The 25,217-nt window shown below is 39.1% G+C and overlaps 2 protein-coding genes across 2 annotated transcripts in view; both read left to right on the forward strand.

Annotated features, from left to right (window-relative positions):
* DEFB108B (defensin beta 108B) overlaps positions 1 to 25,217 on the forward strand; it is an 875,574-nt gene that overhangs the window by 365,240 nt on the left and 485,117 nt on the right. The gene's annotated exons all lie outside the window — the stretch shown is intronic.
* Positions 3,936 to 11,158, forward strand: LOC135964601 (beta-defensin 109). Its single transcript, XM_065518754.1, has 2 exons — positions 3,936 to 3,993; positions 10,930 to 11,158. The coding sequence occupies exons 1-2, from the start codon at positions 3,936 to 3,938 to the stop codon at positions 11,133 to 11,135; spliced, it is 264 nt and encodes an 87-aa protein (XP_065374826.1). The 3' UTR covers positions 11,136 to 11,158.

Raw genomic sequence — 25,217 nt, forward strand, 5'->3', positions numbered from 1 at the left:
TTTTAATGGGCCAAACTCTACCAAATAACAAGATAAACTTTGTGTAAGCCTTGGTAAGAGTAGAATGTCCGACACCTTATGGTGCTATAATACTCAAAGCAAAAGCAAAATCACCTATGACCAGAAAAGGGAGTCACAGGAAATCTAGAAGACTTATTGGCCAAGAGACCTGCAGCCTCATAATTCATTAGCTCTCCATAAGAACTCTCACGTGAAATGAAGTCAGTGGTGTTTCAAGTGCTTGAAACCCTCGTTACTCTACCTCTAAATGTGAATTAATTAGGCAAGTTAACTAGCAGTTACTAGACCTCAAAAGCAAGATAATCAGGCATTATTCTACTAAATATTGGTCTCCATAACTCCTCTATTTTCTTTAGGAAAAGTTAGTTAGCCTAAGACATTTGGCATAAGGGCTATGCCAAAGCTATGTTGGGGTCAGCCAGGAAGGATTCCTGGGGGTCTCCTTGAAAATATTACAATAATCGAAGAAATCTTCAACCTATTGCCCCTCAGTACTGTTGGTCCCTTGTACTTGATTTTTCCCCTTAAGTTTTATTCCAATTTCTAACATTATCATTCCCTCTTCCTTCTCAGCAACTAGTCCTCCAAAGTAGAACTTAAACAGTGACCAGACATGGCCCTGCAACAGAGCATATCCTTCTACATTTAGCATGCAATCATGAATCACAGGTATAAGACCCCTTGAACAGACATGGTTTTGGTGACTACATGTAGGACTTATTGCTTTTACCCAAGAAGAGGATCAGGCATCCTAAGTAGCTCAGAAATTTTTCTGGAGCTCTTGAATGTGTAGAGGCAAGAAAGACTAAGCAACCTGTTGCCTTACATGAGGCATACTATCTTCTTATGTTTTCTTTTGAATTCAGGATTTCAAGGTTGGGGAAGGAGTGGGAAAGTAGCCATGGACATGTGAGAATGTGGATGATCCTTTTACATTGTCAGGAACGGTCAAATTCTATGCTTTATGTTGTTTGCTAAAAGACACTTTCCAAAGCTTTCAACAGAAAATATAATGGCACACATGCCTATTCTTGGTGAACCCAGACTTTTTATCTAGTCTGTGATAGTCAGTTTCGAAGGACTGCTTAGGGTAATGAATCCTTCAAGTTGTAAAGATGAAGGGCAGTTTTTGGACAATTCCCATTTTGCTGTAGGAAAACTAATCTGGAAGAAGAAAAAGGGAGAGATCGAAGTGGGAGAGAACGGAGGTGGAAAATGAGTTCAGTTGATCAAATATTTGTTAAGCACCCACTGTATGTCGGGCCCTTACAAGGAAGCAAGCAAAGAACAAAAGGCATGTGATGGCCTTGCTCCTAAGAAGCCAGAGGCCAGTAACCTGGATTGCTATAGACCAGAAAAACATCCACAAGCCCCTACAACACAGCACTGGCATAGGATGAAGAAGAAGTTTCTTTCTATGAGATCAATAGCATACAACCAAATAAGAAAGTCAAAAGTTACACAAAGTTCAAAAACCTAAGGCACCAACCTTTAAGAGATCTGATTATCGGTGGTGACTTTGGAAGGAAAGTTATTATTAGGATTATTTTAGTACTAAGAGTTTTGAGCTGTCTATCCAACATTTTCATCTGCACCTCTGCCTTGGTAATACTGTGTGTGTGTGTGCGTGCGTGTGTGTGTGTGCGTGTGCCTTTTCACATGTTTGAAATATATTATCTATCCCACACTCCACATAGGTTTGGGGGTTAATTACATACAGGCTGATCTGAATCTATACTCTAAGGAACGGAGTTAAGCTACTCTATCACATTGTGAAGAGTTGATATGTAAGAGACTCTGAACATCTTATAAATTACCTTTAAAATGTTTCCTTTTTTGTGAAGGGAAGAATAAGTATTTGTAAACAAATGCAAAAACATCTTTAACTAAACAAAAGAACATTTAGTTAACCTTGTTGTGATTAGCAGAGAGGATAGCTGCAGACACTATAAAATCACTCAGCAACAAGATTTGACAAAACCTTAAAGATGGCTCTATTTTTCCTGTTTTATACAGGAAAATATTAAGGCCCTGGGAATTGAAGTACTTTTCCCAACAGTGGAGTAAATGTCAGAGTCAAGGCTGTGTTTTACCTCTCGGTTTCCCCACACATCCCACCCTATGGTTCTGTTGTGCTCTTCCTTTGTGTGACTCCTCAAAGCCTGGTTAAAGGTGATACTGTATCAAATTGTATTAACTCAGTAGCACGAAACACCAGGGAATTGATTTATAAGAGTATTGACCTTGTGGCATTACTGAAGACCCATCTGATTAGTAGTTATCAAGTAGTCACCCTGGCTAAATATGTGGGTTTGATTTTTAATTTTGAAAATGAAAAATATTTTAAAATATATGTCTTACATCCATATCCCAAGGAAACTTTAATCAAGTTTTAAAACTTCCAAATTTAGATAAACTCATGTTTTTTGTTGTTTTAATTTTCACTCAATGAAAATAGAAAAAAACTAATTGGATAGAACAGCACAGCAGAAGCATTACTTATAGCCAAAAATGGGATGCAAGAAGACTGAAGAAGAAAATGCAGGACAGTGCTTAAAAAAGCAGTCTAATGAAAAGTGGGGTCTCCTCAGGATGTCCTTAGGTAGACATTGCAGCAGAACTGCAAAGTTTTCTTTAGAAGGCTGGGGAAGAGAGGAGGAAAAAGAGAAGGGGCAAGAGTGGAAAACAGAATGAGGCTCAGAATACCAAGCGTTAGTGCTGTCCCTATCACCTTCCTCACTTGATCACTGGGTGATCTTGGGCAAGTTTCTTCCTTTCCCTCAGCTCATTTCCTCATCTGTAAGGTAAGTTACTAGACAAGGTAGCCTTTGATGTTCATTGTAACTCTAACTTATCTTCCCCAAGCAAATAGCTGGGAAAGACACTGTGCCCACAATATGCAAGACACAAGGTTCACAAGCAAAGAACAAATAAAATCAAAAGATTTTTTAAAACCCCTGATGTAACTTGAATTCTTACAAATAAGCAATGGTACATCATACTTTTACAAAGACCTTTTGTGATTTCATTTTTAAAATCATTTCAAGTTTTATTTTACTTCATATTAAGATAATGGGAGATAAATTGTTAAATGGGTTCATGCAGGAATATATGTAAGAGACACAAAAATCCAAAATAGGTAATTGTTATATTAGTAGTTCCCTTTACTGAGGGGGAGCAGACAAAAGAATGTTAGAAAAAGCTTCATAAAGTGGATTATATAGAATGTGCTTTAAAAGAGTATTTTATTGGGTGGGAAAGGGCAATATGGGGAGTTATTGTTCAAGGGTTAAAGCTATGCAAAATGAGTCAATGACAGAGATAGGCTCTAAAACATAGTACCTATAGTTAATAATGAGGTATTTTGTATTTAACAATTTGTTAAGAGGGTCGATCTTAGGGGTTCTGACAACAACAACAACAACAATAAAGGGACGTAGGAAACATTTGGAGGTGATGGATATATTATTACCAGGATATTGGTTGTGGTAACAAGAGTAATATATATGTGCAAATTTGCCAAACTATATCCATTAATTACGTACAGTTTTTGTATAACAATTTTACTTCAGTTCCTACTATATTGCCTGGCAAACAATACTTTATACTTAAAGTAAGAGCAATGATTATTGCATGTGCATGTTGAAAATAATAAGAAAGCAGGTGACAATAAGACATCCTGAGTCTTTTGGAAATAAACAGCATTCACCTGCTTTCTCATCCATTGAGATATCACCACATTTATGTACTTGTGTGTCCCTGGAAGTTTCTTGTGGGAGATTTAGTTATTCTCTTTTCGTTAGGCTCTACTAACCAAGAACAAATCACAGACTCAGACAGCATCATAAAAAGGCCCAGACCCACGATGTCCAGAGACTCCAGGCTCAACCCACATTGATGCTGGCCCTTCAGCCATGAGACTCCATTTGCTTCTCCTTATTCTCCTTCTTTTTTCAATTCTTTTATCCCCAGGTAAGTTGGTAGCTGATTACTATAAGGTTCTGCAGATTAGAAGGCTATATCCCTGGCCAGACAAGATCCTAGAATCAGTCCTGTGGGTTCAAGAACCTAATATTTACAGCTTCACTAGGATTATAATAGGGAAAAATAGAAAAGAGACTCATTTAGCAGTAGCTCCTGTTGATAAGATTCCATCCATGTTTTTTGATCTAGTGAGTGGATATAATAATGGATGCTGCTGAAATTCAATCCTGTCAGATCAAACTGCCTACATATAAATTTCCATGCCCCACCAAGGCATCTCAAGATACAAAGTAAGGATACAACAGAATGTGACCTCAATGAGATGCCTTTGTGGGACCTGGAAATTTATATGCAGGCAGTTAGATCTGATAGGATTGAATTTCAGCAGCATTTATTATTATATTTGCTCACTAGGTCAAAAGAGATGGATGGAATTCTTTCAGTAGGAGCTACTGCTAAATGAGTGTTGACAAATCTGAAAGTTTTATTTGAAGAGACAAACAGAAAAATTATAATCCTAGAATAAGTGAAAATTATATGACAGACTTTTCAAAATAAATTATATTTTATGTGGCTATGAATAAAAAATGATTTGCAAGTGAAACTTAGGACTAGAAAGGAGAGTTAAAGGAACTTCAGACAAGTGAATTAATAATAAGTAAAGATGCCAAGAAGTGCCGCTCATGGTATATTACAGGTAACTACACAGAAATGGGTAACATCACTTTCAATACTAAAACAGCTAAAATTTAATGGGCTAAGCATGCATTTTGAGGGCTTTTGGAAAAAAAACAGCATAATAAACCTAAAGAAGATAAAGGGAAAGTTATAAATATAAAATATAAATTAATGAAACAAATGAGAAAAAAACTAATATTTTAAAAAATGTTTTTCATAAAGTCTCATATACTTTATAATAACCTGGCAACACTGGACAAATGAGAACATGCGTAAAGTAACTATTGCAGGAATGAAAGGTTAATGTCAAAACAGATGTTTCAGAGATTCAAATAATTTTTTAAAAAATATATTTGTGTATTATATTCCATCTTTGCTGTGTACTTGGGTATTTTCCTGTTGCAGTTCACTATATCATGTATCATCAATTGTGACTGTGTCATCAATTTTTATGCTAGTAAATTATTACCATCAGCATACAAATATGCTGTTAAGTATGTCCTTGCTTTTCTTCTGATGCCAGCTGTCATCCTATTTTTTGCTCTAGTTTTCAGCAAAACATCTTAAAATAGTTGTCCATACTCTCTGTCTTCAATTCCTCTCCTCTCATTGTCTCTTAAATATATCCCAGTCGGGCTCTCTCCCCCTTTTTCAATCATGTTATTGACACCACTTTTGTCAAAGTTACCAATAATCTCCATATTGCTAGATCCAATGATCATTTTTCACTACAACTTTAATTGGCCTATTAGCAGCATTTGACACAAATAATCACTTCCTTCTTCATAGTATACTTTCTTCACTTGGCTTCCAGGACAGCACATTCACTTGATTCTCAGCCTATCTCACTGGAGCTACCACTTCAGCTTCCTTTGTTTCTTCCTCATCTTTTCCCATCACACTTCCTATTGGAGAGCTCCAGAGCTCAGTTCCTGATTCTCTTCTCTTCTCCCTCACCACACACTCTGGAGGGGCTCAGCAAGTCTCATCCTTTTCAATTCTCCTTTTGGACCTCCTTTTGAACTGCAGGCTTATAATAAATTATCCAACTGCATAACTGGTATATCTACTTGGACACTTAATTTCAAAAGTCATAGATATCCAAAACTGAACTCATGATTTTCCCTCATAAACCCCTACATACAGATTTTCTCTTCTTGCAGAATGCCATGGTCAGCACTGAAGCCTCTCTTAGCTCTCCTGTACACTTTCATCCTCAGCAAGCCTCTATCTCTGCACCTCAAGAACCTCTCAGGGCTCCCATCCCTTGCCCAGCCTTGGGCAGTAGCTGCCTCACACTCAGTGAAAGACCAGAGAATCTGCTTCTCTCATCTACCTGCCCTGCCCTGCCTTCAGACCTCATCAGGCCCCTCTGCTTATGCACCTGTGAGAAAAGAGAGTGAAGGGGGGCTTGTCTCAGCTCCCCACCCACTCCCCAGTAACAGAGGATTTTACCCGATTCTCACAGTAAGACCTTTAGCTTGCTCTCACCTCAAATTGCGGCAGTTCCTACATGCCTGTCCCTCAAAAGTGTCTCAGGTAGTTCTGTTCTCCATCCGATCTTACCTAGGAGCACACAAGATAGGTCATGAAAAAACCATTAGTGGGGCCGGGCGCGGTGGCTCACGCTTGTAATCCCAGCACTTTGGGAGGCCGAGGTGGGCAGATCACGAGGTCAGTGGCTAACACGGTGAAACCCGGTCTCTACTAAATACAAAAAATTAGCCGGGCATGGTGGCATAGGCCTGTAGTCCCAGCTACTCGGGAGGCTGAGTCAGGAGAATCGCTTGAACCCTGGAGGCGGAGGTTGCAGTGAGAGGAGATCGCGCCATTGCACTCCAGCCTGGGTGACAGAGTGAGACTCCAGAGAGAGAGAGAGAGAGAGAGAGAGAGAGAGAGAGAGAGAGAGAGAAAGGAAAGAAGGAAGGAAGGAAGGAGAAAGAAAGAAAAGAAAGAAAGAGAGAAAGAAAGAAAGAAAGGAAGAAAGAAAGAAAGAAAGAAAGAAAGAAAGAAAGAAAGAAAGAAAGAAAGAAAGAAAGAAAGAAAGAAAGAAAGAAAGAAAGAAAAGCATTAGTGAGGGAAAGTGAGTGAGAGTGAGTGTGTTTGGGCCCCTACTGATGATGCTAAACTATCACAAGCCCACACTCAGTCTTTCAACATTTGCTGGAGATTCACTTGTTTCCTTGTTATCTCCATCAAGGGCAGCTTCCTCCTGCTTCTGCTGCTGCAACTCAGCTAGGCACAAAGCATCTGCGGATCCGTTCTTTTTTCAGCAGGGCTTCATCACTCTGAATTTAATTAGCTTTTTTAGAGACCTCGGTTCTGTGTTTTAAAATGAAATCTATGATCTATAGATTATCCAGCTTATTCTCTTTGTCAGGGCAAGAGCATTTTTCTATAACTTTCTAAATTCTAAACAAAAGTAAAAGTTCACTTCTTTTCAGAATCCCCACGTGTCAGAAAGTGTTACTATTATCATCAGTTTAGTGATATTTATGGAATTCCAAGTTGACTCTAATATCAGCATTTGGGTTAAATTCTTTCTTTGTGATATGTAGCCTTTGAAATTTTACTGGCTGCAGATCTCTTGGTAGTGAACAATTTTAATTTTTCTCTGTCAATTTCATATTGTGATTTTTGATCTTGAAAGACACCACTACTGAGTACCCAATTCTATATTAACAGTTATTTGCTCTCGACATTTGTTGATACTAGTTTACTCATTTTTAGTTTTTGCTTTACTATAATAATCAGATAAATATTATTTCATTATAAATTGTCCTTTTTTCAATGTTTGTATGGTCTGGTGTTTGGTGTTAATGTTTTATAATTTAACTAAAGTGAGTTTATTTTTATATCATGTTAGAAATATATTTTTTGAATCAATGGATTTATACCTTTTCTTAATTTCTTTTTGAGAATCTCTTGAAATGGCGAATGCTTTTACACTTCTCTCCCCCCATATTTGGATTAAATAAATGTTAGACCTTGTGTTTACATGCTACATTCTGGGTATATCATTTAAACATTTTTTTTGTTCACTAGTTATCCTCTTACCTGCGTCTAATATATCATTAATAACTTGCATTTATTTTTAAAATATTTTTTGTTTCAGACCTGCCTTTTTTTTTTTTTTTTTGGAGATGGAGACTCGCTCTGTTGCCCAGGCTGGAGTGCAGTGGTGCGATCTTGGCTCACTGCAACCTCCACCTCCCGGGTTCAAGCGATTCTTCTATCTCAGCCTCCTGAGTAGCTGGGACTACAGGCACCCACCACCATGCTTGGCTAATTTTTATATATATTTTTTTTAGTAGAGACAACGTTTCACCATCTTGGGCATGCTGGTCTTGAACTCCTGACCTCGTGATCCACCCATCTTGGCCTCCCAAAGTGCTGGGATTACAGGCATGAGCCACCACGCCCAGCCAGACCTGCCCATTTTTTCTATCATCTATATTGTTTTACTATTGTTTTTACATCTTTGTAATAGTAGATTGTTTCTTTAAACAATTGATACATACCTGCTTAATTATTTCTCCACATTGACGATTTCAATACATTTAGTTTTAAAGGGTCTAGATATGCTATTCATTTCATTAACTTTTATTCATGGTGTCTTGCTTACCTGATCATTTTTAATACTGAACTCATTGTTCATCCTTAACCTGACATCATTTTATGGTCTGAAATGAGAATGCTACTATCCAGACTTCCTCTGTGAAGCTGACTCAATGCTTTAACTCAATATAGAAGTTTCAGCATTAACAAACTGGAATTTCTGATGGCCCAAGAGTCAATAGTACCATCATTAGCATTACTGATAATAGCAGATCTTCCCAGAAGATCTGAGAAACCCTCACCCCCCTCCATCAGCTATCCAATACAAAGTGCCCACTGCTCAAGCTCCAGTTCACAGACTATTTTTGTGTTTGAAAGAAGAGATATTTTAAGAACTTGCCTAACCATTTTCAGGGATAGAAATGTTTCAAAGACATCCTCTACTATATATTTGTTCTACAGCAGCAGTCACTTGAGAGCAGCTAACTTGCAGGCATGGCCAAAAGCCTAAATCTTTCTTTCATTCTAGTCACACCTATTTTGTATCTTTGGGGGATATCTCAGATTCAGATGCATTCATAGTATTCTATGATTTGGGACACTACTATAGATTCGTCAAAATGTTACAACATTCTAATGGTATTTTGGGAGGTATAGAAGGAGAGGAAAAACAACGGGCTCAAGTCTCCCCTGACTTCTCTTCTTACAATATGTTTCATTGTTCAAAACTTTTAGAACTACATTAATACAGCATTGACAGTGGGCATTCTTCTTTTCCTTCTGACTTTAATAGGATTGAAGGAAGTGTTTTGCTATGAAATTGCTATATGGGTTGTATTCAGACAAATTTTGACTTTGTAAAGGCAATCTTCTCCTCATTATTTTTAAATGCTTACCAGGATTCACAGTATTATTTTCAGTTCTCCCTGTTTAAAGGCATTTTTAAATAACTTGATGACTTGGATATATTATATATGTTACTCTGCTACAGAAACAGAAAAACCACCACCAAATTATATTCTAAGATACTTTGTACACCAATTGCACCATCTTTTTTTATCTAAGACATTCAATTCTTCCACAGGTGGGAGCACATGAATTAGCATCATTTACTACTTGTAGCTTTCACTACAGACTTTCAGACTTATGATGCCTAAAATAAATAGAATACTTCTAGCTGGGTTTAAAAGCTACAAATAAACAGAGGAAATATACACTATTTTGAAAGTACCACTTGAGTGTTATGCATGTATTTCAATATTATGTTGCTAATTTTAATTGTTCAAAGTTAAAGAGCTTAAACCTCCCCCTCACGCATTCCTGAATCACCCATTACTCCCACACATACATTGTTCGATACAGCATAAACCTAAGTAAATAAAGATGTGGCAGAATGAAAAAAAAAAAATAACGTTATACCATTCTCATCTGTGTATGGCATCAGTAGACAGATGTGAATAAAAGTGATGTGATTATAATTTTTAAAATCATATTTAGTAAGATCCATTTATTATTAAATGAACATTAGGTTACTTAATGAATAATAAATCTTTGACACAATGAAAACTCTTAATGCAGAGTGAGACCAAAATGAAGGTAATAACTGTTTTTTTCCTAACCCTTGCTTTAGTTGGTCTTTCCACCAGACTGTCACTTTATTTTAAGGATATTATAATAGCACAAAGCCACCAGCTTTACCATTAGAGAGATCTTCATTAAATTATCTTTGTTGTAATAAAGTTCATCTGGAGGAAATACTGGTCTGGACACAATAATAAATGTTAAGCTTTCTAATATTTTCCACTTTTAGACATAAATTGAAAGGATCATTTATAATGTCAAAAATATACTTTTTTCTAACTAATCTATCCTATGACTAAGACACTATTAGCAATTAAAGTAGATAGAGCAAATCTAAATGTGGAGAGAAAAAGTAATTTCCACTTATGTTTGAACAGATGAAAGCACGAATAAATTGAAAGCCTGAAATATTCGCGAGGGGGAATAAAATCACTTGGGGGAGCAAGAGCAGGATATACCAGCCTTTAACTCTACACTTCCCCCAAGAAAAAATATATAGATAGCTATGTACAAACCAAAATAGCCCTGGGAGGGTTCAAGGGACCACTTAAGAAACTACGGCAACACAGTGAAGCCAAAAAAAAAAAAAAAAAAAGAAAAAAGAAAGAGAGAGAGTGAAAGAAAAAAAAAAAAAAAACAACGAATAGCCATATAGAAAAAAACAACTGCTGAAATCAGCATACCTGAGACAGCAGAAACATCTTTTTTGGCTAGGAACGCAAAAAGCAGAAAGGGACTATCAGTATCAGCCACAAGGTGGAACCATCATGGCCCTCAGTAACCCACTCTGGCGGAAGACACTGGCATTTTTGCCCTGCAGTAAGCAACAGCCATTTCTGAGAGAAAACCCAGAGGAAAAGATGAAGACGTACCATCCCCTCCCACATCCCTTTTCCCCCACCAAAAAGACCGTGACTGTTGTGCCAAACCAGGATTGGAACTACTACCTTTCTTAATCTGCATGTGTCTCTGACATATGAGCAGCAACCATTTCAAAAGCTCCCACATAAAAATGCTCATACTAAATGTATTCTGTTACTGAAGAGTGTTTATGGATTTACATTCCACTTGTGGACTGACTATCTCACTGGATCTTCTTTCCTGCAGTGAGAGGTGGTTTGGGTGCTGCTGAAGGTCATTGTCTCAATTTGTCTGGTGTTTGCAGAAGAGATGTCTGCAAAGTAGTAGAAGATCAAATTGGTGCCTGCCGAAGAAGGATGAAGTGCTGTAGAGCATGGTGGATTTTAATGCCAATTCCAACACCACTTATCATGTCAGATTATCAAGAACCCCTTAAACCTAAGTTGAAATGAAACTGACGTAAAATAAAAATACATCCAAAGTGAAGTTATTTGCATCTAAGAATATTGAAATGTACATATTAAGTACTTCCATCTTGATAATCATCTTGTATTTTCACTTATCAACATAAATGAATAAATACTAATTTCAAATATACCCAATACTATTTCTTTGTGAGTCATTAACAGATCTTAACAAAACCTTTAAAAATGAGAAAACTGTTATTTTTGTTTTCCAAGATGGTGGATTGAAGGCATTGTTAGCCTGCCTCTTGCACTTGGAAAGACAAAATGGTGTGTAGAGATTCACACTGAACTTTCTTTCAAGAAGCAATACAGGAACTTAACAGGAAAATTGAAATAAGCCACAGACCATTTGAAAGAAGCAGCAGGATGCAGCTTACACCATAAGCTAGGCAGAAAATTTTGAGTTTCCAGGGTGTGAGAGGGGGATAAAGTGACTGTAAGATATACACTTCCATTGGGAAACCTATCAATCTAGGCCATAGGGGAAGGCCTTAATCCTACTCAGGGCTGGAGTTGATTTAGTGAAGAGTGGCGAGTATATGAGGAGTGGCATTGGGATGTGCTTTGAGTCTCCAGCACGTTTCCAGTTTCTGGCAGGGTGGAGGGAAGCCATTTCTGATTCTACCTCAGAGAGGACCTCCCAGAAGTCTGCCAGCTAACTCAAATGGTGGTCACAGGTTGAGAGAACCTCCCAACTGAAATGTTTGATATAATCTTGTGAGGGGACAAACTCCCCAGGCCAGAACTGAGAGGCGAGTGGGACGTGTGATGCAGCAGCAAGCACGGGAGCTGGATGCCCCTGCTCTGCAGGTGGATCAGGAGGGGTTTGGCCTGAAGGCTGCAGTTACTGTCTCAATAGGAGAGGCTTATGGTATGGGTCAGTTTTGAGCTCTGAGTTCAGACTTCTTGAAACTTAGCTAGCTACTCCCAGTGGAACACTGTGGGTGTGAGACCTGCCTCGCCAAGGATGTGGGGGCTGGATGGGGCTTACTGCCAAGCTGCTACTCCCCATTCTTCATATGGACTCTCCTTGTACACAGGCAGACGCAGCTTCACTTCTCTCTGGAAAATTACCCCAGTGGCCCAAGAACTGCCTTCCAATTCCCACTGGAGCCACTGCTTGTCCCACACATAGAGAGCCAGAGCATCACTTTACCTGACCTAGTTCCCACCTGGTTTTGCTCGACCACCTACCCTGGTAGATTAACACAAATAACAGAAGAAATTTTAGAAGCCCTTTGGCTCTACCCGTTCCCTGAGACGCCAGAGTACCTCCCATGGGTAACATAAGGCAAGTCCAAATCTCACCACTACCACCACTACCACCACAGCTGGCAGTCTTTTGCAAGCGCCACCTCCTGGCTGAAGGCCAACTGACACAGTCCATTAGAGCATCTTGAATTCAGAACATTCGATGTCATGGCAGGCCGGGGAGCCTCCTCTGCCCTAATTTGGCTCTCTATCACACATTCTCATACACACACACACACACAAAAGTCACACACACTCACACATCAACCTACTGGCAAACCAAGGTAAAAAAAAAAAAAACACACACACACACACACACACAAACCTGCTCAATTCAGGCCATTATCCCTGATGAACATCGATGCAAAAATTCTCAATAAAATACTGGCAAACCGAATCCAGCAGCACATCAAAAAGCTTATCCACCACGATCAAGTGGGCTGCATCTTTGGGATGAAAGGCTGGTTCAACATACACAAATCAATAAATGTAATTGATCACATAAACAGAACCAAAGGCAAACACCAGACAATTATTTCGATAGATGAAAAAATGCCTCTGATAAAATTCAACATCCCTTCATGTTAAAAACTCTCAATAAACTAGGTATTGATGGAACATATCTCAAAATAATAAGAGCTATTTCATACAGCCAATATCATATAGAATAGGCAAAAGCTGGAAGCATTCCATTTGAAAACTGGTACAAGACAAGGAAGCCCTCTGTAACCACTTCTATTCAACATAGTATTGGAAGTTTTCGCCAGGGCAATCAGGCAATAGAAAGAAATAAAGGGTATTCAAATTGGAAGAGAGAAAGTCAACTTGTCTCTGTTTGCAGATGACATGACTTCATATTTAGAAAACCCCATCATGTCAACTGAAAAACTTCTTGAACTGATAAGCAACTTCACCAAGGTCTCAAGATACAAAATCATTGTGCAAAAATCACAAGCATTCCATTACACCAATGATAGTCAAGCAGAGAGCCAAATCAAGAATGAACTCCCATTCACAATTGCTACAAAGAGAGTAAAATACCTAGGAATACAACTAGGAGTACAAGGGATATGAAGGACCTCTTCAAGGACAACTGCAAACCACTGCTCAAGGTAATAAGAGAGGACACAGATGAATGGAAAAACATTCCATCCTCATTAATAGGAAGAATCAATATTGTGAAAATGGCCATACTGCCCAAACATTATAGATTCAGTGCTATCCCCATCAAAATATCATTGACATTTTTCACAGAATTAGAAAGAACTATTTTAAATGTCATATGGAATCAAAGAATACCCCATATAGCCAAGACAATCATAAGCAAAAATAACAAAGCTGGAGGCATTACGCTAACTTCAAACTGTACTAGAAGGCTACGGTACCAAAACAGCAGGCTACTGCTGCCAAAACAGACATATAGACCAATGGAACAGAACAAAGACCTCAGAAATAACACCACACATCTATGACCACCTGACTTTGACAAATCTGACAAAAACAAGCAAGGGAGAAAGGATCTCCTATTCAGTAAATGATGCTGGGAAAACTGGCTTGCCATATACAGAAAACCAAAACTTGACCCCTTCCTTACACCTTATACAAAAATTAACTCAAGATGGATTAAAGACTTAAATGTAAAATCCAAAACCATAAAAACCCTAGAAGAAAACCTAGGCAATACCATTCAGGACACAGGCAAGGGCAAAGACTTCATGACAAAAATGTCAAAAGCAATTGCAACAAAAGCCAAAATTGACAAATCAGATCTAATTAAACTAAAGACCTTCTGCACAGCAAAGAAACTATCATCAGCATGAGCAATCAACCTACAGGATGGGAGAAAATTATTGCAACCTACCCATCTGACAAAGGTCTAATAACAAAAATTGACAAGGAACTTAAACATATTTACAAGCAAAAAAACAACCCCATCAAAAGTGAGCAAAGGATATAAACAGAAACTTATCAAAAGAAGACATTTATCTAACCAACAAATATATTTTTTAAAAGCTCAACAACACTGATCATCAGAGAAGTGAAAATCAAAACTACAATTAGATACCATCTCACGCCCATCAGAATGGTGATTATTGAAAAGTTAAGAAACAATTGATGCTGGTGAGGCTGAGAAGAAACAGGAATGCTTTTACACTGTTGGGGAAACTGTAAATTAGTTCAACCATTGTGGAAGACATTATGGTGATTCCTCAAGGATCTAGAACCAGAAACACCATTTGACCCAGTAATACCATTACTGGCTATATACCCAAAGGAATATAAATCATTCCACTATAAAGACACATGCACATGTATGTTTATGGCAGCACTATATACAATAGCAAAGACATGAAACCAACCCAAATGCCCTTCAGTGCTAGATTGGATAAAGAAAATGTGGTACATATACACCATAAAATACTATGCAGTCATAAAAAGGAATGAGATCATGTCTTTTGCAGGCACATGGATGAAGCCATCATACTGAGCAAACTAACACGGTAATAAAAAAATCAAACACCACATGTTCTCACTAATAAGTGAAAGTTGAACACTGAGAAAACAAGGACACAGTGAGGGGAACAACACACAACACGGCCCACTGGGGGCTGGGGGTGAGGGAAGAGAACTTAGAGGATAAGTCAATAGGTGCAACAAACCACCATGGCAAAGGATACCTACATAACAAACCTGTACGTTCTGCACATGTATCCCATATTTTTTAAATTTAAAAGAGGAAATACATATGTACATACATACATACATACACACACACATACATTCTTCCCGGATCTTCATTCCTGGTAAGCCAAGGAACCTGGAGAAACACCAGAATTCTGTCCCTCTGAAAATGCAGGACAGGTCTACCTTCATCAGCATAAAATTTTGGACCAAATGTAATTGCAGGTCCACCCCACAATGAGTAACTGAAAATTGAGGCAGTATTTCAGATCCTAAAAAACTGATGAATTAATTCGTGACACATTTGGGTTGTTTTTGCCTTTTCCTACTATGAAGAGTGCTAGTAGGAAGAACGGTATACAAATATCTGTTTGATTCTCTGCTTTCAGAATCCTTTGCTTGTTTGTGTGTTTGTTTGTTCCTTCTTGAGACAGGACATCACTCCAGTCAGCCAGGTTTTTCCAGTCTGTAATTTTTGTTGTTTCCTTTTGTCAAGTTATAGAAGATTTTATTTTATTTCTATTGAATTTTAAGGCATTTTTAGATACGTATTAAAACATTATCTCACATGCTGCGTGTTACATTTCATTTATTTTCATCGTCTCTTTTTTATTTTATTATTTTATTTTATTATAGTTTATATTCTGGGGTATATATGCACAATGTGCAGGTTTGTTACATATGTACACATGTGCCATGTTGGTGTGCTGCACCCATTAACTCGTCATATACATTAGGTATATCTCCTAATGCTATCCTTCCCTCCTCCCCCCACCCCACAACAGACCCTGGTGTGTGATATTTGCCTTCCTGTGTCCAGGTGGTCTCATTGTTCAATTCCCACCTATGAGTGAGAACATGCGGTGTTTGGTTTTCTGTTCTTGCAGTAGTTTGCTGAGAATGATGGTTTCCAGCTGCATCCATGTCCCTACAAAGGACATGAACTCATCCTCTTTTATGGCTGCATAGTATTCCATGGTGTATATGTGCCACATTTTCTTAATCCAGTCTATCATTGATGAACATTTGGGTTGGTTCCAAGTCTTTACTATTGTGAATAGTGACGCAATAAACATACGTGTGCATGTGTCTTTACAGCAGCATGATTTTTAATCCTTTGGGGATATACCCAGTAATGGGATGGCTGGGTCAAATGGTATTTCTAGTTCTACATCCTTGAGGAATCGCCACATTGTTTTCCACAATGGTTAAACTAGTTGACAGTTCCACCAACAGTGTAAAAGTGTTCCTATGTCTCCACATCCTCTCCAGCACCTGTTGTTTCCTGACTTTTTAATGATCACCATTCTAACTGGTGTGAGATGGTATCAAATTGTGGTCATGATTTGCATTTCTTTGATGGCTAGTGATGATGAGTATTTTTTCATGTGTCTGTTGACTGCATAAATGTCTTCTTTTGAGAAGTGTCTGTTCATATCCTTTGCCCACTTTTTGATGGGGTTGTTTGTTTTTTTCTTGTAAATTTGTTTGAGTTCTTTGTAGGTTCTTGATATTAGCCCTTTGTCAGATGAGTAGATTCCCAAAATTTTCTCCCATTCTGTAGGTTGCCTGTTCATTCTGATGGTAGTTTCTTTTGCTGTGCAGAAGCTCTTTAGTTTAATTAGATCCCATTTGTCAATTTTGGCTTTTGTTGCCATTGCTTTTGCTGTTGTAGACATGAAGTCCTTGTCCATGCTTATGTCCTGAATGGTATCACCTAGGTTTTCTTCTAGGGTTTTTATGGTTTTAGGTCTAACATTTAAGTCTCTAATCCATCTTGAAATAATTTTTGTATAAGGTGTAAGAAAGGGATACAGTTTCAGCTTTCTACTTATGGCTAGCCACTTTTCCCAGCAGCATTTATTAAACAGGGAATCCTTTCTCCATTTCTTGTTTTTGTCAGGTTTGTCAAAGATCAGATGGTTGTAGAAGTGTGGTATTATTTCTGAGGGCTCTGTTCTGTTCCATTGGTCTATAGCTCTGTTTTCATACCAGTACCATGCTGTTTTGGTTACTATAGCCTTGTAGTATAGTTTGAAGTCAGGTAGCATGATGCCTCCAGCTTTGTTCTTTTGACTTAGGATTGTCTTGGCAATGCGGGCTCTTTTTTGGTTCCATATGAAGTTTCAAGTAGTTTTTTCCAATTCTGTGAAGAAAGTCATTGGTAGCTTAATGGGGAGGGCACTGAATCTATAAATTACCTTGCGCAGTATGGCCGTTTTCACGATATTGATTCTTCCTATCCGTGAGCATGGAATATATGAAATGTTCTCCCATTTGTTTCTGTCCTCTTTTATTTCATTGAGCAGTGGTTTGTAGTTCTCCTTGAAGAGGTCCTTCACATCCCTTGTAAGTTGGATTCCTAGATAGTTTATTCTCTTTGAAGCAATTGTGAATGGGAGTTCATTCATGATTTGGCTCTCTGTTTGTCTGTTATTGGTGTATAAGAATGCTTGTAATTTTTGCAAATTGATTTTGTATCCTGAGACTTTGCTGAAGTTGCTTCTCAGCTTAAGGAGATTTTGGGCTGAGATGATGAGGTTTTCTAAATATACAATCATGTCATCTGCAAACAGGGACAATTTGACTTCCTCTTTTCCTAATTGAATACCCTTTATTTCTTTCTCTTGCCTGGTTTCCCTGGCCAGAAGTTCAACACTATGTTGAATAGGAGTGGTGAGAGAGGGCATCCCTGTCTTGTGCTAGCTTTCAAGGCGAATGCTTCCAGTTTTTGCCTATTCAATATGATATTGGCCATGCGTTTGTCATAAATAGCTCGTACACAATGCATGGGCTTCATCCCTTGCATCCCAGGAATGAAGCCCACTTGACATGGTGGATAAGCTTTTTGATGTGCTGTAGATTTGGTTTGCCAGTATTTTATTGAGGATTTTTGCATGGATGTTCATCAGGGATATTGGTCTAAAATTCTCTTTTTGTTGTTGTTGTCTCTCTGCCAGGCTTTGGTATCAGGATGATGTTGACCTTATAAAATGAGTTAGGGAGGATTCCCTCTTTTTCTATTGATTGGAATAGTTTCAGAAGTAATGGTACCAGCTCCTCCTTGTACCTCTGGTAGAATTCGGCTATGAATCTTTCTGGTCCTGGACTTTTTTGGTTGGTAGGCTATTAATTATTGCCTCAATTTCAGAGCCTGCTATTGGTCTATTCAGGGATTCAACTTCTTTCTGGTTTAGTCTTGGGAGAATGCATGTGTCCAGGAATTTATCCATTTCTTCTAGGTTTCTAGCTTATTTACGTAGAGGGGTTTACAGTATTCTCTGATAGTGGTTTGTATTTCTGTGGGGTCAGTGGTGATATCCCCTTTATCATTTTTTATTGCATCTATTTGATTCTTCTCTCTTTTCTTCTTTATTAGTCTTGCTAGCAGTCTATCAATTTTGTTGATCTTTTCAAAAAACCAGCTCTGGATTCATTGATTTTTTGAAGGGTTTCTTGTGTCTCTGTCTCCTTCAGTTCTGCTCTGAGCTTAGTTATTTCTTGCCTTCTGCTAGCTTTTGACTGTGTTTGCTCTTGCTTCTCTAGTTCTTTTAATTGTGATATTAGGATGTCAATTTTAGATCTTTCCTGCTTTCTCTTGTGGGCATTTATTGCTATAAATTTTGCTCTACACACCGCTTTAAATGTGTCCAGAGATTCTGGTATGATGTATCTTTGTTCTCATTGGTTTCAAAGAACATCTTTATTTCTGCCTTCATTTCGTTATGTAACCAGTAGTCATTCAGGAGCAGTTTGTTCAGTTTCCATGTAGTTGAGCAGTTTTAATTGAATTTCTTAATCCTGAGTTCTTGTTTGATTGCACTGTGGTCTGAGAGACAGTTTGTTATAATTTCTGTTCTTTTATATTTCCTGAGGAGTGCTTTACTTCCAACTATCTGGTCAATTTTGGAATAAGTGTGATGTGGTGCTGAGAAGAATGTATATTCTGTTGATTTGGGGTGGAGAGTTCTGTAGATGTCTATTAGGTCTGCTTGGTGCAGAGTTAGGTTCAATTCCTGTATATCCTTAACTTTCCGTCTCGGTGATCTGTCTAATGTTGACAGTGGGGTATTAAAGTCTCCCATTATTATTGTGTGGGAGTCTAAGTCTCTTTGTAAGTCTCTAAGGACTTGCTTTATAAATCTGGGTGCTCATGAATTGGGTGCATATATATTTTGGATAGTTAGCTCTTCTTGTTGAATTGATCCCTTTACGATTATGTAATGGCCTTCTTTGTCTCTTTTGATCTTTGTTGGTTTAAAGTCTGTTTTATCAGTGACTAGGATTGCAACCCCTGCCTTTTTTTTGTTTTCCATTTGCTTGGTAGATCTTCCTCCATCCCTTTATTTTGAGCCTATGTGTGTCTCTTCTTGTGAGATGGGTCTCCTGAATACAGCAAACTGATGGGTCTTGTCACCACCAGGCCTGCCCTACAAGAGCTCCTGACTCTATCCAACTTGCCAGTCTGTGTCTTTTAATTGGAACATTTAGCCCATTTACATTTAGGTTAATATTGTTACATGTGAACTTGATCCTGTCTATTATGATGTTAGCTGGTTATTTTGCTCATTAGTTGATGCAGTTTCTTCCTAGCATCAATAGTCTTTACATTTTGGCATGTTTTTGCAGTGGCTGGTACCGGTTGTTCATTTCCATGTTTAGTGCTTCCTTCAGGAGCTCTTGTAGGGCAGGCCTGGTGGTGACAAAATCTCTCAGCGTTTGCTTGTCTGTAAGGATTTTATTTCTCCCTCACTTATGAAACTTAATTTGACTGGATATGAAATTCTGGGTTGAAAATTCTTTTCTTTAAGAATATTGAATATTGTCCCCCCCCCCCCTTCTGGCTTGTAGAGTTTCTGCCGAGAGATCCACTGTTAGTCTGATGGGCTTCCCTTTGTTGATGGGCTTCCCTTTGTGGGTAACCCGACATTTCTCTCTGGCTGCCCTTAACATTTTTTCCTTCATTTCAACTTTGGTGAATCTGACAATTATGTGTCTTGGAGTTGCTCTTCTAGAGGAGTATCTTTGTGGCATTCTCTGTATTTCCTGAATTTGAATGTCTGCCTGCCTTGCTAGGTTGGGGGAGTTCTCTTGGATAATACCCTGCAGAGTGTTTTCCAACTTGGTTCCATTCTCCCCATCACTTTCAGGTACACAAATCAGACGTAGATTTTGCCTTTTCCCATAGTCCCATATTTCTTGGAGGCTTTGTTCATTTCTTTTTACTCTTTTTACTCTAAACTTCTCTTCTCACTTCATTTTATTCATTTGATCTTCAATCACTGACACCCTTTCTTCCAGTTGATCGAGTCAATTACTGAAGCTTGTGCATTTTTCATGTAGTTCTCGTGTCATGGTTTTCAGCTCTATAAGGTCATTTAAGGACTTCTCTATATTGGTTATTCTAGTTAGCCATTCGTGAAATCTTTTTTCAAGGTTTTTAGCTTCTTTGCCATGGGTTCGAACTTCCTCCTTCAGCTCAGAGAAGTTTGATCGTCTGAAGCCTTCTTCTCTCAACTCGTCAAAGTCATTCTCTGTTCAGCTTTGTTCCGTTGCTGGAGAGGAGCTGCATTCCTTTGGAGGGGGAGCAGTGCTCAGATTTTTAGAATTTTCAGTTTTCCTGCACTTCTTTTTCCCCATCTTTGTGGTTTTATCTACCTTTGGTCTTTGATGATGTTGATGTACAGATGGGGTTTTGGTGTGGATGTCCTTTCTGCTTGTTTGTTAGTTTTCTTTCTAATAGTCACGACCCTCAGCTGCAGGTCTGTTGGAGTTTGCTTGAGGTCCACTCCAGACCCTGTTTGCCTGGGTGTCAGCAGTGGAGGCTGCAGAAGAGTTAATATTGCTGAACAGCAAATATTTCTGCCTGATCGTTCCCCTGGAAGCTTCGTCTCAATGGGGTACCTGGTTGTGTGAGGTATGAGGTGTCAATCTGCCCCTAGTGGGGGTATCTCCCAGTTAGGCTACTCCAGGGTCAGGGACCCACTTGAGCAGGCAGTCTGTCTGTTCTCAGATCTCAAACTCCGTGTTGGGAGAACCACTACTCTCTTCAAAGCTGTCAGACAGGGACATTTAAATCTGCAGAGGTTTCTGCTGCCTTTTGTTTGGCTATGCTCTGTCCCCAGAGGTGGTGTCTACAGAGGTAGGCAGGCAGGCCTCTTTGAGCTGTGGTGGGCTCCACCCAGTTCAAGCTTCCCTGCCACTTTGTTTACCTACTCAAGCCTCAGCAATGGTGAGCGCCCCTCCCCCAGCCTTGCAGCCTCCTTGCAGTTAGATCTCAGACTGCTGTGCTAGCAATGAGGGAGGTTCTGTGGGCGTGGGACTCTCCAAGCCAGGTGCGGGATATAATCTCTTAGTGTGACGTTTGCTGAGACCCTTGGTAAAGGGCAGTGTTAGGGTGGGAGTAACCCAATTTTCCAGGTGTTGTGTATCACGGTTTCCCTTGGCTAGGAAAGCAAATTCCCTTCCCCCTTGCACTTCCTGGGTGAGGTGATGCCTCGCCCTGCTTCAGTTGTCACTCTGTGGGCTGCATTCACTGTTCTGCCCCCACTGTCCAACAATCCCCAGTGAGATGAACCCGGTACCTCAGTTGGAAATGCAAAAATCACCCGTCTCCTGTGTCACTCATGCTGGGAGCTGGAGGTTGGATCTGTTCCTATTCGGCCATCTTGGAACTGCCTCTCATCACTCCTTTAATGAACAAAAGGTTTTAGCTTAGATATCTTCCTGTTTGTCAAGTTTTTCTGATTTTGACTTTTTAAAATATGCTGTCATATACAAGAAACACTTGGATATAAAATGCCATGAATATTTCTCTTTTCTTGCAGTCATAACTTTGGTGGATGTCATCAATTAATCTCTGGGTTATAGCATGTTTTCTTGAAAGTGGTCCACAGTCTATTTTGGGCATTGAGAATTTCATCAAACTTAAGTGAATGTTTCTACAAATTGAAGGCATAGTCCCATTTGATGCTTTATTATTTGCATATATTGCTTCCACAAGACCATTTCATGCAAAGACTTGCTTGTCCCCACAGCCAGATCATGAATCAATTGGCCAAAAATGGGAAGGTTATCTCTAGAATGTCTATTTGATTCCATTGATCTCTCCATCTTAATTAAGACAGAATATGCTGTGTTAATTACATAACATCACTGCACATTCTCAAATCAGAAAGTGTAGTTCCAACTTCTTGTCATTCAGTTGCTGAATGATCTTATCTCCCAGATGCACATACTTGGAAGTACTTCTCAACACACACACACACACACATCCAGACACAAAGACACAAATACACGCACAGACACAAAATGTTTAATATGTACACAATTGTTAACTGGCATTGTTTTACATGAAATAAGGCAAATGTGTAGCCCCTGCCCTAACCCAGTTCCACTCCTATCATATTTGCCCATAACACTGATTAGTAAATCTGATTCAACTGTTCTATAATCACAATGTAAGCTATGTCCATTAAATTCCCTGAGGAATGCAAAAGGATACAACCTACAACACAAAACTTAATTGACTACTGATATTTCATTGGTAAATTGGGTAATTGATGGGTAAATGTAGTGGAACCGGTGGGTGGGCATTAGTTATGGGGTGAAGCAGCAAGATACTTCATTATTAAAAGATGTTTGAAAGAAATTGAAACACAAGACTGTGTGTATTCAGCTGAAATAAAATTAGAAAACCCTGAAATAAATCTCACTTCAGGTGTAAAAAAAAATGGCATTAGAGGAGATTCTGGGTCAATCTTCCAACTGTGCAAACTGGATCTTGGAAGCAGGATCCCTTTCCTGCAATGAGACTTGTTTATTGGTGGTGGTGTTTCAGTGGAAATGATTTTGGAGAATGGCCCCTTCCTTTTGTGTATCTGCTGATTAGATTTCATGGGAAATCTGGGGCTTTAAACTCTATTTAAATGTTAACATAATTCATTCAAATGGCAAAAAGTCAACAGGTTCTTTGATGTGGAATCATCACAGATCCCTTTCTTCTTAGGTACAGTTATTAAAGTTGACCTACCAGAGTGAAACAATTGTGGAGAATGGCCCCTTCCTTTAGTGTATTTGCTGATTAGATTTAATGGTACATTTATCATTAGGTACAGTGATCAAAGTTGACCTACCCAAGAGTAGAGATGTCCAGGACAGAACTCAGGACTCTGTAGAATCACAGAATCTTGGGTGCAACACTGTTCAAGCACATAAATATGCTCATTCAGAGGGTTTCGGTATGACATGTGTGTGAAATGCAGTGTAATGAGCATGACATGCAGACAGGTTATCAAGTGGACTCACCTCAAATTCAGTTATGGGCATTACAGAACACCGATGCCAAGGTCCTGGATCCAGAGGAAAGAAACTCCAGCGTCCTGTATAAAGCCATGGCATCTGGATTTCTCATGCTTCTGGGGATCATGCTTCTGAAAACGGTGACTCCTTCCTCCTTGTGGAACATCTTTCTCAGCAGTGTTCATTTCTTCTTCCAGGACTCTGTCTAACAGAAAGGGGAAGCCTTCTGACAGAGCACACCTGATCCATGAAAAGAAAAGGGAAAGAAAGGAGGCCAAAGGTCACGCTCCCCTCATTCCACCATCCTCCCTAAAATCATCCTGATTTCATGGGCCCGGAGACCGGGGATGCTTCTGTACACCTCGAGGCCTTGGCGCCTGGCCTAAATTCTATTCTCTTTCTCATTATCTGAAAAATTTTAAGAAAATCCCGCCGGGCGCGGTGGCTCAAGCCTGTAATCCCAGCACTTTGGGAGGCCGAGACGGGTGGATCACGAGGTCAGGAGATCGAGACCATCCTGGCTAACACAGTGAAACCCCGTCTCTACTAAAAAATACAAAAAACTAGCCGGGCAAGGTGGCGGGCGCCTGTAGTCCCAGCTACTCGGGAGGCTGAGGCAGGAGAATGGCGTAGACCCGGGAGGCGGAGCTTGCAGTGAGCTGAGATCCAGCCACTGCACTCCAGCCTGGGCAACAGAGCGAGACTCCGTCTCCAAAAAAAAAAAAAAAAAAAAAAAAAAAAAGAAAATCCCTAAAGCCAGGATCTTTATTCCTAGTAAGCCAAAAGTCCCAAAGAAACACCCAAATTCTGTCCCTCTTAGTTTGGGAAACAAGTCTACCTTCATCAGCATGAAATTTTCCACCAAATGTGGTAACTGCAAGTCCACCACACAATGCTTAACTGGAACTGGAAGCAACATCTCAGATGATGAAAAATAGATGCAAGAATCCCTAAGACAAATGGTTTATTTTTCCCTTTCTTACTAAAACAACTGCCAGTATTAACAATGGTATGCAAATCTCTTTTAGACGCCCTGCTTTTAAATCTCTATGTTTCTTCTTGAGACAGGGACTCACTCCCATCACCCAGGCATTTACAGTGTTTAATTCTGGTTATATGCTATTCTCAAATTTAGAACTTTTTATTTCATCTCTCTCAAATGTTGATCCATTATCACATACATATGAAAATGCCATCTCCCATGCTGTGTGATATGTTGTTTTTATTTTCATCCTTTCTTAAATGAACCAAAGGTTTTAGTTGGCATAGATTGTGATTACTCAAGTTTTCTGATTTCATGATTTCTTAAATTGCCGTCATACGTCCGCAATCACTGGAAATAGAATGTCATGAGTATTTCTCTTTTCTTGCAATCATAAATTCAGGGAATGTCATCATTTGGTATGTCGGTGATTGCATGATTTCCTGAAAGTCTTTCACAGTCTAATTTGTGCACTGAGTATTTCGTCTAACTTCAGTGCATGTTTCCAACACTTGATGCTTTATGATTTGGCTATCTAGCTTCCACAAGAGCATTTCCTGCAAAGGCATGTCTTGTTCCCCACTGGCAAGTCATTTCACTCAGATATAGAATCAATAGGCTGAACATGGAAAGGTTATCAATGGAATATCTATTTGACTGCATGGATCTCTTCTTTGATATTAAGGAAACAAATACGCTGTGTTATTAACTGTACTTCATTGACGATTCTCAAGTCAGAAAGTACAGGTCCGACTTCCTGTCCTTCAGTGCCTGAAAGGATGATCGTATCTGCCAAAAGCACATAGTTGGAAGCACATCCCAGCTCAAACACACACACACCCAGACATATA

The sequence above is a fragment of the Macaca fascicularis genome, chromosome 8 (genome assembly GCF_037993035.2).
Source record: "Macaca fascicularis isolate 582-1 chromosome 8, T2T-MFA8v1.1".
NCBI classification, from domain to species: Eukaryota; Metazoa; Chordata; class Mammalia; order Primates; family Cercopithecidae; genus Macaca; species Macaca fascicularis.

Coding starts and splice junctions, on each gene's coding strand:
- LOC135964601 (XM_065518754.1), top strand. CDS start 3,936: ATGAGACTCCATTTGCTTCTCCTTATTCTCCTTCTTTTTTCAATTCTT. Junction 3,994..10,929: donor TTCAATTCTTTTATCCCCAG/GTAAGTTGGTAG, acceptor TCTTTCCTGCAG/TGAGAGGTGGTTTGGGTGCT.